Source organism: Nelumbo lutea, chromosome 4, assembly GCF_056320005.1.
Source record: "Nelumbo lutea isolate HS-2025 chromosome 4, American lotus-T2T, whole genome shotgun sequence".
Classification (NCBI taxonomy): domain Eukaryota; kingdom Viridiplantae; phylum Streptophyta; class Magnoliopsida; order Proteales; family Nelumbonaceae; genus Nelumbo; species Nelumbo lutea.
Window position 1 is genome coordinate 83,279,928 of NC_142687.1, and position 13,780 is coordinate 83,293,707.

Here is a 13,780-nt window from a genome sequence, read left to right on the forward strand (position 1 = left end):
GAGAAACCCAAAATACAAAACCTAACTCACATATGTCTATATATATATATAAAAAAAAAAAAAGGAGTATTATTGTAATTTACAACCGGTGTCGGGTCGGATTCGGGGATTTATATGCAAATCCATCCGCCCCGTCTCCGTTCGGGGCAAAAGAAAATCCCGAACCCGATCCGTCCCCGTTTAAGGTCGGATAAAATCCGCCCCGATCGACGGATTGGAGACCCGGTTTTGTCGGGAAAATTGCCATCCTAGAGGCGAGAGGGAGATATTGCCCGCCGTACGCAATATGTGCGCGCGTCGCGCGACCGTCACATAGTATTTTGAAGCGAGTTGGGTTGGGTTGGAGGCTTGGAGCGGATGCACAACCCGCGGGTCTTTCCCTCTCTCTTGTGCTGGCTCGCTCCACCCATCATTTTCGCCATTACCTCCGAAGTTGTGTGATTTTCCGTTGAATAACGACTTGTGTATATATGTAGCAACATTTCCTCCTCGAATGCGGGTGTCTGATCTTGATGAACGACCTGGTATGGTATGTATATGTTCGCCTCCACCTCCACGCTGTTGAATCTTCTTCTATTCACTATTGTTTAAATCCTTGTTCTTTTTTTCGAAAGGGCAGAATAAGCGATGTTATCATTGCAGAACAAAATAAGATCCAATTTATTGTAATCGATTAGTTAACCGTATTTTGAAACAGTGTTGAGTGGCCATCTCTGTTATACCCTAAGGATCTCATCTGTATTTGCTTAGTTATTCTTCATTTTCTGGCTTCAGTCTCATTTTCTTATGTTGTATTTCTTATTCTGGCTTACATGAACAAGAGTTTTTAATGTTTAATTTTAGTTCAGCCTTCAAACGTGTCTGAGTTTCTTATAGTTTGTCGTGTTGGGGGGTGGGGTTCTTCATCGGAGCTTAGTAACCGAATTAGGAATGGACTTTTTATGTTTACCTAATAATTTTCATCCCCAATTGAAATGAATGGACATTCATTATTTTTCGATCTTTAATTCATTCTATTCTTCAGCAATCAGCTTGGATCTTAACTCCGGTTTGGTGTTTATTTGTATTGAACTACCTTTTTTCTTTAGAGATGAATAGGTTTCTGTCATTCCAGTCCTCTCTCACCCCAAAAAGGAATTTGTACGATTCAATAGCTCTTTTTTTCCAGAAATGGATGTCACGGAAAGAAAATCAAATAAAGTGTAGTAGATTTTGAACAGACTTAATAGCAAATGTTTTCTCGGTAAGCAACTAAACCTACGACCTTGGAGTGGTTGAATCGGCTAGGAGAAGATGAAACCAATGAACTTAAAATAACAAAAGAAAACTAGATTAAAAAAGGATGTAAAGCTATTGGGTTTAGAATTGAGAAATAACTGGAGAATGACCAGCGAAGATAAAGTGAATGAAGGCAAAGGAAAAATATATTTTAAGAAGCCTCCTGTCTCTTCTTGAGTGAATTAGAATAGATGCAACCAATCCTAGAACAAGGCCCTCATGGATTCTCACTAGGGGTGCAACTTGGGTAAGCTTGGGTTGGGAATTATGTCAATATTCGAATGGGCCTGGCGTGGAAATCCAGTAGTGATGCAGTGTAAAATCTTCAAAGGTACCTGACGTGCACCTTAATTTTAATTATCAAAAGGCAAACAAAAAAGTATCACAACCACAGGAAAAAAGCATAAGCTGAGAAATTATATTTTATAATTCCTGACAGGTGTTACTTTGAGAGTTTTATCCCTTTATGGAGCAATGGGGTTGGTGCAGTTGTCTTCTTTTTTCAACTACCACTGGAATAGGAGGTGGCAAAACAGGATTAATGTAGTCAACCCCATATAATTGGAACAAGACTTAGATGATGCTGATGACTGAAATAGGAAGTGGACTGGAGATAGAACACAATTGGGTACAAAAATTGAGTAAAAGGAGATAGTAACCAAGACAACAAAAAATATAACTGGTTCCAGCTATCCAGGGTCTTGGGAGGGATGGACTGTATATGGACCTAACCCCTGGCATTTGAAAGTGAACTAAACTACAAAGAAGCTGCAAAACAAAAGACAAAGTAATCTAACCAAAAAATCCTAGTTGAACACAAATTGTGTTGAAACATCAAGTTTCCCCAAATTATGTTGAAATACATAATTTCCCCATAAAGTGGTGTGTCATACACCAGTTGTGTCAAAAGTTGCATTCCTATTTTGGACTGAAAATTGAGGAATGCGCATTCAAAAAACAGGCTGCTGCTTCTGTGATCATAACATGGAAAATTTGGTGTCATTTCTTGAGAGGCATCAACACTAGCTAGTGCTTTCCAGTAACAGTGATGGAATTGCTATAGAGCTTATTTAAGTAAAGAGCATGTGCAGTCATGCCAGCAGCCATACTATGATCATTTGGATGGAGAGAAACTCTGGGATTTTCAGCAATAAGTCTGCTCAAAAAGATGAGGTGAAGAGAAATGAAGTTGCAACTTGTTCCTGCTTATCAGTGCTGGAGTTCAGGGGTGTTGTGAGACATGGCCTTTTCTGTATGGAACATCGGTATAAGGGGATTATTGGATAGCCTCATCTTGAGAGTGCTTATGTAGTTGACCTTGAGTCCTTCATACAGCCTCTCACTATAGTGACAGCTCAATCCTTGGGTATACACCCATAAAAAATATACTGTTGAGCAAGAGCAAGAGAAGAGAGGAGAGGAGAGTGGACTGAAAACCCTCCAGAATGCTGGGGGTGAGTGAAAGAGTCATTATTTATACTGGCCCAATCGTACAATATAAACAAGGGAGAAATTAAACAGTACCCTTGAGGTACTAAACCTGAGTACACAAAACAACTGTCAACACTCCCCCTCAAGTTGGAGCATAGATATCAATCATGCCCAACTTGTCACAAAGATCATGATGTCTGGAAAGGTTTAAACCCTTTGTAAAGATGTCTGCAAGCTGGTTCTCAGAAGTGACATAAGGAGTACACACTTCACCTGTGATAACTTTCTCTCTGATAAAATGCTTGTCAACTTTGATGTGTTTTGTTCTATCATGTAGCACCGGATTGGCAGCAATGCTTATAGCTGCTTTGTTATCACAGAATAGAGTTATAGGTTTGGCCACTGGGAAACCCAACTCACCCAACAAATTCTTTATCCACATGCCTTTAGCAACCCTATGGGCCATAACACGATATTCAGCTTTAGCACTGGATCTAGCCACCACATTTTGCTTTTTACTCCTCCATGTAACAAGATTCCCTCCTATAAAGGTGCAGTAGCCATTGGTAGACTTTCTGTCACTTTGGGATCCAGCCTAATCTGCATCTGTATAAACTTCAACTTTCAAATGTCCGTGCTTTTGAAATAACAAGCCAATACCCGGATACTTCTTTAGATATTGGAGGATTCTCTCTGCTGCTTCAAGATGAGAGGACCTAGGAACATGCATGAACTGACTGAGGACACCAACAGCATATGCAATGTCTGGGCGAGTCATAGAAAGGTATAACAATCTCCCTACAAGCCTCTGAAACTGTTTCACATCCTTGAGAGGTTCACCACGGCTATCACCTAATTTATGGTTGGGGTCAATGGGAGAGTCAACTGGCTTCACCCCCATCTTCCCAGTATCCTGAAGTAAATCTAGGACATATTTCCTTTGAGAAATGAAGATACCCTTCTTTGATCGAGCGACTTCAATTCCAAGGAAGTACCTGGCAGGTCTTAGATCCTTCACTTCAAACTGAGTGGCAAGAAAAAATTTCAACCTCTGAATTTCATCCTCCCAGTCACCAGTAACAATTATGTCATCCACATATACAATTAGAGCAGCAATTTTACCTTCTCCTCTTTTCACAAACAATGTGTGATCTGATTGACATTGCCCATATCCTTTTTACTGAACTGCCACATGGAATCCGCTGAACCAAGCTCTTGGTGATTGTTTCAGCCCGTATAAGGATTTCTTCAACTTGCACACTTTCTGTTCATTGCCTTGAGCCAGAAAACCAGGAGGTTGGATCATGTAAACTTCCTCTTCAAGGTCACCATTCAAGAATGCATTCTTGATGTTGAGCTGGTGTAAATCTCAATCCAAATTAGCCGCAAGAGAGAAAAGGACTCTAATGGAGTTCATCTTGGCAACAAGGGCAAAAGTTTCTGCATAATCAACTCCATATACTTGAGTAAATCCCTTTGCCACTAAGCGAGCTTTATACTTTTCCACTGTTCCATCAGCCTTATGCTTGACTGTGAACACCCATTTACATCCAACTGGAACCTTTCCCTTAGGAAGATCAATAAGTTCCCATGTGCCATTTTTGTGAAGGGCATTAATTTTTTCCTTCATGGCATTTGTCCATTCAGGAACTGAATGAGCTTCTGCCACATTCTTAGGGATAGGGACACTGTCAATAGAGGTAAGAAAAGCACGGAATGATGATGAAATGTTTTCATAGGAGACAATGTTGGAAATGGGATGTTCAGTGGTGCACAATCTAACACCCTTCCTGTGAGCAATAGGACGGTCAAGATCATTAGCAGTAGAGGAATCATTTTCAATAGATTCAAGGACATCATTGGGAGCCAAAATACCTAAGTGAGTATGATCCTCTCCCGAGGAGTTTGGTGGCACTGGAGGTACAGCTTCCGGATTCTCTACAGCTCTTGAATTTGGTTGGCCTTTGCGGCGACGAGAAAAAACATGAAAAGGCGGAGGGTCAGGGAGAGAGGGAAGCAGAACCAGTTTCTCCTCATGCCTACACTCCTCCTGAGGAGAAACAGGAAAGAAAGGCTCATCTTCAAAGAAAGAAACATCCATGGAGACATAGAATTTCTGAGAAACAAGATCAAAACAACGGTATCCCTTTTGAGTGAAGGAGTAACCAAGAAATATCTAAGAGATAGCACGAGAATCCAATTTCCCAGGGGTGGGAGACAGATTTTGGACAAAACACCGGCAACCAAAGACACGAGTGGGAATAAAAAAAGAGGAGCCTTAGGAAAGAGAAGTTGATGTGGGGCTTTGTACTCTAACCGACGAGAGGGCATACGGTTTATAAGGTAAGTGGAACAAAGAACAGCTTCAAGTCAAAACCGTTTGGGAACATTCATATGAAGTTGTAAACCCCGAGCCACTTCAAGGAGATGTCGGTTCTTCCGTTCAGCCACACCATTTTGTTGTGGCGTGCGAGCACAAGAGCTACGGTGAAGGAAACCACACGAAGCAAAAAACTCCGTGATGTCACTATGAAAAAATTCTTTTGCATTGTCTGATTGAAAATTTTGGATTTCAGTTTGAAATTGAGTGAAGACCATCCGCTGGAAATCTTGAATGATTTTTGGTACTTCTTCCCTGGTTCGCATCGGGTATACCCAAGTATCTAGAATAATCATCAATGAGGGTAATGAAATACTTGTAGCCACTCTCAGATGGTAAAGTAACAGGGCCCCCCATACATCAGAATGAACAATGTGAAAAGGAGATTCAAATTTACTATTTCTTTGAAGAAAATGAGTTCTACAATGTTTACTTAACTGACACGTTTGACAAGAAAAATCATAAACAAACATTGACTTAAACAGTTATGGGAATACAACTTTCAAAGACTCAAAAGACATATGACCAAGATGACAATGCCATAAATAGACTTTTTTCTTATAGGACTGACTCATAGACTCTGTAACATGAAGACCGGCCTTGTTCTCCAGCATGTAAAGTCCATCAGCCATACGTCCCCTACCAATCTTCCTCCCCGAGGCCAGATCCTGAATCACACAATGAGAAGGGAAAAAAGGTCACTGAGCAATTCAAGGAATTAGTAACACTACTAACAGAGAACAAATTAATGGAAAATTTTGGAACATGGACATCAGAAAGGGTAAGACCAAGAGGAAGAGAGTGAGTTCCTTGACCAGCTATGGAAGTGTATGATCCATCGGCTAGTCTCACATTGTCTCTTCCAAAAAGAGGGTGATAGGTTTGAAGGTAAGAGGACGTACCAGTCATGTATTTTGACGCTCCAGAATCAATGATCCATGGAGAGTCAGGGGTGTGAGAAGCAACATGGAAAGCAGTGGCAGGGTTACCTGATGTAGATGCAAATGAGGTTGAGGGAGGAGCATCCATCTGACGAATTGCTCTACCATAGAGCTTTAAATGGTCACGGAAGGAATTCATAATATCCTCCCTCGGGTCAGGTCCAGTGAGATGTGTCTAAGTCACAGTAGAAATGGGGGGCTGATTCTCCCGAGTAGCCATGTTGGCCATGTGATGTTTCTTTGTACCTTGCTGTCCGGACCTCTTATTCACCTCTGAACCTTGCTTCTTAGTCAGATCTTGAGCCCATTTTGGTTTCCCATGAAGATCCCAACAGGTATCTTTGGTGTGTCGGGGTTTCTAGCAATGAGTGCACCACAATTTTTCCTTATCTTCTGTTTTTTTCTGGAGATCTCCTTTCCTGGAGGAAGATCCCACACCAGTAGAGACACCCCCTTTTGCTACCAACACAACAACATCCCCACCAGGGTTGTTCATCAAATTTCTTCTGCTTTCTTCAGACTGTACAAGAGCATAGACTTCCTGTACAGATGGGAGATCTTTAGAGCTGAGAATCTGAACCCTGATAGACTCATACATAGGATTCAGACCATGTAAGAATGCAAACACCCTTTGCTGGGAGACAAGTTGCTTGTACTTTTTGGCATCCTCATCACACTTCCAATCCACACTCTGGTAGTAATCCAACTCCTTCCAGACAGAGGTCAAGTCAGAATAATAAACTGATAAACACCTCTCCCCCTATCTACAAGTAGATGATGCTGCCTGCAGTTGATAAATTTTGGCATAGTGTCGCAATTCTGAATATGTAGACTTTGCTTGTTCCCAGATTTCATTTGCAGTTTCAGCCCACATGAAATTCTTCCTTATTTGAGGTTGCATGGAAACCAAGAGCCTAGACATAACAATACTGTTCTCCTGATTCCATCTATCATATTCAACACTCACAGAGGATGGTTCTTTTGTCTTCCCATTAATATAGCCTATCTTCCCCCTTGCAGTGATGTATAATTTGATCCCTCTTGACCACTCTAGGTAATTTAAACCATCAAGAGGGACAATAGCCATAGGAAAGGATAGATCACTCCCACCCATTCCATTCAGCATTGAGGAAACTCCAGATGTGGCTGAATCTTCACTGCCTATGATATCAGAATAAAACGAAACAGCAACCAAATGAGTACTGCCGTACAAGGCTATTGCAGAAACAGGTCGTTCTGACCTCCGGTTTCACTGGGAGCAAAAAATCAGAACACTGTTGTTGCAGTACTGGAACAGGTCCTTCTGACCTATGGTTTCACTGAGAACAAAAAATCTGAACACTGCCGTTGCAGTACTGAAACAGGTCTTTCTGACCTACGGTTTCACTGAGAACAAAGCCTGAACACTGCTGTTGCAGTACAAGAACAGGTCTGTATGACCTACGGTTTCACTGAGAACAAGGTCTGAACACTACTGTTGCAGTACAAGGACAGATCTGTATGACCTACGATTTTGTAGGAATCAAAAGGAAACACTGCAGTTGCAGTACATCACTAGGTTTGAATGACCTAATCAGTAGGCCTGATAGCCAACCAGTCAATGAGAACAACAGGGTATCCGAACAGTCAATCAATAAGATTAATACAATATCAGCTTCAGGGCATCAACAATTCATAATACAAAAAAAAAAACAGCTGAATACAGTTACTTTGTTAAGGAATACAGTCAATCACACAATCAGTAGGGCAGTCGAACAGAAGATGGCTAGTACCTCTTTTTGTTTCAGATGATAGTCTCTCTGTAAACCAGAACTCCCTCTACGAACCACAAACAATAGCCTCTCCACAATCGAGCAGACAAGAGGTACAACTTCTAGGCTGGAAGATGAAAAGACTCAGTAACTTCTGGGTTGAACTGAGTACACCAGATTAGGAGTTCAATGGAGACAGCTTTGGGAGATGAAAGGTCACTATAACTTCTGGATCGAACTGGATGCAACAGCTTAGCATTTCGAGGGATGCAGCTCTGGGAGATGGAGAGACCGTATGCACGACATTGAACAGCAGGTTTGCTTGACACCACCCTTTAGGCCTGGACAACTTGCTCTGATACCATGTTGAGCAAGGGCAAGAGAAGAGAGGAGAGTCAAGTGGACTGAAAATCCTCCAGAATGCTGGGGGTGAGTGAAAGATATGTTATTTATACTGGCCCAGTCGTACAATATAAACAAGGGAGAAATTACAACAGTACCCTTGAGGTACTAAACCTAAGTACACAAAACAACTGTCAACATATACCTCTTAGATCCTGCCCAGGTAGTATGATCTTGAACTCATTAGAATAAATTGACTAAGGTTTCTACCTGTACCATAATAACATGCTTTGACATATAAAATTGAGGCCACAAACTTGGTATGTTTCAATTTTGGATAAGATTCAAAATGTAATTATATAGCCCATGGATTCAACAATGGGATACTTTGCTCTCACATCAGATATGATGCATAAGTACCCATTGATTAGTTTGCCACCTAATGGCAAAGGATGCTAAACCTTAGTTGCTCCTATAAAATGAGTAGGAAGGTGCCTGTACACATCTGGCAGATATGCTATTCTGAAGGTTCATAACCAGCTTTATCGCCAACTTATGAGTTCTTAAGTCATGGTTACGATAACCTAATGGATATTCCCATTTGAACAGTTAATGCAGAAGTTCAGGTTTCTTTTCTGAATTCATTGTGAAGTTTGTTTTCTCTTGAGGTGGAGCTAAATTTGTTGTCTGTGCTATACATGCACATAATATATATTTCCTTGTAATGTACCTGACCAAAATGGTTTCTATCTGCTTCTTCAGGTCAAGATAAAGTGCTTGTGTGAGTCAGGACGTGTCATTGGTTGCAAGCTTACTCTGTTTTAATTTGAGTCCAGATGAAAGCAGGTTATATGTGTTTTTCAGTTTTACAACACCCTATGTGCAGATTCTCATCTTTATTGAAGGGAAGTCCTTTCCTTCAACCAAGGATCTTGGCCCGTTTTTGGTCAGAGAAGTGCCAAACTTACACACTTGAAAACAGTTGTAGTTTTTGTGTGCATGGATCTAGCACCCGTGAACCTTCTGCAAAGGAACAATATAGGGGAAAATGGAAGCAACGACATATAAAAGTAGAAAGTGAAAACACCCAGAGCAGTAAACCATATGAAATCAGGCACAAAGTGTTGGACAGAAAAGTTACAGCAACAACCAAGTTAAACATAAACAAGCCAAAGCTGATAGAATTTGAAAGAGTTCAGTACTGTGACATTCAAGAGAAGATTGCGGATAGCAAAGTACTAGAGCAACTTGTCACATTTTTTGTTTTTGATATTGAAACCACTGGATTGAGCAGAGAGAACGAACGAATCATTGAGATTGCAATTCAGGATCTCCTGGGAGGTGAGAACAGTACATTCCAAACTCTAGTCAACCCAGAACGTGTTATCCTCAATTCCCATGTCCATGGCATCACAACAAGTATGGTTAACAGACCTGATGTTCCAAGGTATGGTATTTCATAATACTGCATTTTCATGCTTCTGTCATTGACTGATTACCAAGTATCTCAAGTAATAATCATGTTGTTGTAATTTGTAGGATAGACACATAATCTATTTATGTAGCAAGCCTAGTATTTTATTGGCTCTTCCCTGCAACTTTTTGTTAGTGTTGTTATCAAACCTATTATCTATTGTTAAACTGGTTGGACTTACAGCTTGAAACAGGTCACGCAACCCTTCTCTTATTGGAAATTAAACTTTATTAGGAGAAGAAAGAAAGAAATATATAATTGACAGCTTTTTACATGAGAGACCAGACCACAATCACCTGATAACACCTCAACATCTTTGCACTAATAAGGCAAATTAAAAATAGAAGGCAGAAAACCATGCACTATCTCAAAAATTAAAATACAAAAGGAGCCACTCAGGGAGGAGTGAACCCCAATACAGGTTATATCTCTTGACCCCTACTCACATTGCCACATTATCTTCCAGTGAATTAGCTGAACTTTGGACCCATCTGGACATGATGTTCATTCAAGCTCCCAAAGACAGCACTTTGATACTTTTTATTTGATAAATTATACCACTTTGATGCATTGTTGAAGCAGCTATTCTCATCCTCTCTCATCTATCAAATAATAATAGAGAACCATAATTTATCCAAAAAAAATAGAGAACCATACTCCACCTCCATGAGAGAAAGCCTAAAGAAAGTAGCTGCATTTCCATTCAAATAGATTCATTACACTTTTCAAACATCTTATTTTGTGGATTTCAAAGGTAAGAAGTCTTTTCAGATAATCTAATAAATTCTAGCAATCATTTGTTGTACATAACCTTAATTCAAGGAACCCTACCAAACTTTGGTGGGTCCAATCTAGGGTATATCGTGTGGTAACCGGTTATCTGATACTGATAGAATGTCATTGCTATCTGATCGTACAAAATTCTTTTGGACATAATAAATTTTCAGACCATATTAGGTAACAAAATAACGGGGAGCTTATGGTCATATTGGCAGATCTTCCCTTTTGGATCTTACCTCTTGTAATGAAATGAAAATTCAAGTGCGCAATGATATGATTTTTCTTTTCTTTGAGTAATGTCTGTGGTTTCTCAACTGGATATGGACTATGGACCCATTAGGAATTATCTATTTTACTCTATTTGGTTTTATACTACATTAGAATTTATACATAGCACCCTCTGGAATCCTTCAAAATTCATTTGGGTGTACTGGCTAGAATGGTGTCCACCACAGTGGCAAAGCCTTTTTCTTAGCAATTTGGTTGAGCCATGGAATAATTGATGGAGGTAATCTGGAGAGAAAATCAGTCTTACTACAAATTATGCTAAATCTTTCTTGTACCAAGTCAACAAAGCTTTCAGTATTTTATAGGTTAAATAATTTGCTATCTTCTGCAAAAAATGCAGTCCATTGAGTATTTGAAAAGATATTTGTGATGTTAAAGGTGCTATTTGCAAGAAAATTTCTCCAACATAATGGATCTGAATAACCTAGAGGTCCATTGATATTCTTACACAATTGAATCTTCATCATCTAAACCTTGTCCGAATTATATAGAATTAGTTAAATGAATCCTGTTCCATCATTCCATCCTGTTCAGTACCATATCCATTGTTAAATTGTTGGGCCTTAAATCATTTCCAACTACTTCAGCCAATGTCCTTTTTGGCCTGACCCTAGCTTTTCTAGCCCCTTGAGCTTGTAATAGACCACTTACTGGTGGTATTTGGTCTAGATGGTCTTTTCCATACGTTCCCAAACCATCTTAGTCTACTTTTCCTCATTTTTTACCAATTGGAGCTATTCACATTTCCACCACTCACTTTTGGGACATGTTTCTCTGATTGCTAATCTCAAGGCTTGTATAATTGAATACCAGTGATAATTTGTTTTAGTGGAACAAATGCAGTGTATTTGGAATGGATGCAGATCCATTTACTGTGAAAAGAATGTGTGCAAATACGTTAGTCAGATCTTTAGATGACTGCTTGTGGTTGTACACGTTTTTTTAATCATCTTAATCAATAAAAGCTTCAAGTTATCAATCAAAAAGAAGGTGTAAATACATCTTATTTGTTTATTTTTCTGGTGGAGGGTGTTATGGTAAACAGGTTAGCGCTTAATTGTTAGTGGTGAGGTCAGGTTTTGGATCCAGGTCTCTGCATTATGAACCTACTCTGACTTTACCAACTTAGCAGTTAGCAAAGCCAATATCTTCACAAGATATCATTCTGAAAAGGGGACATTTTCTCTCTTATCTAAGTTTAATTTTACATCATAAGCATCGTAGCATCACTGAATGGAATTATTATGCTAGTTTTATCTGGTAAAATGTAGTGCATGTGCGGATGATCCATACTGCTAGCCTTACATGCGAGAACTTGTGTAGGATGCAGGATTTGATTCCAATCTTAAGGCAATATGTCAGAAGCCGCCAAAAACCTGGGGGTCTCGTTGTCTGGGCTGCACACAATGCACGCTGTTTTGATGTACCTTTTCTGATCAAGGAGTTTAGCCGCTGCTCCATAGAGATCCCTCCAGATTGGGTATTTCTAGATACACTTCCTCTTGCTCGTCAGTTGATGAAGCCAGATGGTTAGCCTCTCTCTCTCTCTCTCTCTCTCTCTTTCTCGCTCATAATTCAATGAGATTCAGGATTACATGTGGGATATACACTGAAAATTTAGTCGGTTCCACCTAGGATTGAAGATGTAGACCTGAAATAAGGATTCTTACTAAATGCTTATTAAGTTTGTTATTTTGATCTTGTTAACAGGATCAAAACTTGATTCAACATCGCAGCAATCACTTCGTGAGTACTATGGTATCCCATTAGTGGGTTCAGCTCATAGAGCCATGTCTGATGTCAACACATTATCGCAAATACTACAGAAGATGACTTTTGACCTGAAGATGCCAGTACCCAGCCTTCTTGAAAGATGTTTCAAGCCTTCTGACTTGATAAACTCGAAGAAAAAGAAGAATGTTAGCTAGCATAATCCATTCTCATGTGCTTGCTCCTCTACACGGGGAGGAATATGTACCCCTTTTGGTCGCTCCTCTGAGTATTTATTGTTATTTGTAACTTCCATTCTTTCAAAAGTCATTAACTTATAGAGAAAAAATACGATCTTGCTTTGTGTTGTTGCTTGAATTCCTGGGGCTTGGGAGCTACCAAGACAGGAAGTTTGTGTTCAAATACCTGGTCACTGACGCCTGACGGTATGTTATATACGTCTGTATGTTTGTGTTCTACAGTGCCAGGACCAAGTCATTGACTGTGACACGGTTTTGTTTAGGGGTTTTTTGTACTCCTGACTTGGGAACCGCTTACTGTGCCAGATAATGAAGGCCAGATAACCACCACATTGACCGATTTGACAATAATTTGAAATTATTTGCTCCAGTTAAACCGGTCGTTGTACACAGTTTGTTCCATTCCAATGTCACACATCCTGTACACTATCAACTTTCGGAACCCAATTGAGGCGGATTTGTGAGGCTGCCAATGTGAATTATGACTAAACGATAATATAGATCGATGAAACTGGACTGTCCTCTGCTTAAATCAGAATCTCTTCAGAAGTTCTAACATGGCAGTCTACCGTAAGTTAGAACCTCTTCGGAAGATCTGAAGTTCAATTTCCGATTGTTCAGATATCAAGAAAGTGCACCAACCATTTTAATGTCCTATCCTACGATGTACAAGTAACATTTTCATCCTACAAACTAGGGGTGAATATGGGTGGTTCAGTTTGGTTCCATGGCAGAACTTGGAACCTACTTGGTAGGGGTTAGTTTCAGGTTTCTGGAACCAGAACCTCCCCTGGGAAGGTAGGTTCGGAGGGTCGATTTCAGGGTTTACCAGTGGAATCTGTTCTTTATTCTCTCCCTTAAAAAAATGAAACATGTTATTTAAAAACTTGATTTTCAATAACTATAATATATAGTTTAAAACTTATATTATCATGTTTATTAAATTGAGTAATTTAATATGTAGATTACCATAATATATTAATATATAGTTTAAATTTATCATTCTAATTTAAATTTTATAAATATTAGCTTTTACATTACTTATTATACACATTCAAATATTAAAATGAAAACTAATGACCAAATCACTTAATGGTCAAGTGAATCATGACCTTTGTAACAATGAGTATTTTACGTTGGTTCCA

At 39.6% G+C, this 13,780-nt stretch overlaps 1 protein-coding gene across 1 annotated transcript; it reads left to right on the forward strand.

Annotated features, from left to right (window-relative positions):
- Positions 1 to 224: 224 nt before the first annotated feature.
- Positions 225 to 12,852, forward strand: LOC148861390 (exonuclease DPD1, chloroplastic/mitochondrial-like). Its single transcript, XM_088981899.1, has 4 exons — positions 225 to 529; positions 8,886 to 9,570; positions 11,989 to 12,194; positions 12,376 to 12,852. Exons 2-4 carry the CDS (start codon positions 8,960 to 8,962, stop codon positions 12,591 to 12,593), a joined length of 1,035 nt encoding a protein of 344 aa, XP_088838025.1. The 5' UTR covers positions 225 to 529; positions 8,886 to 8,959; the 3' UTR covers positions 12,594 to 12,852.
- The last annotated feature ends 928 nt before the right edge of the window (positions 12,853 to 13,780 follow it).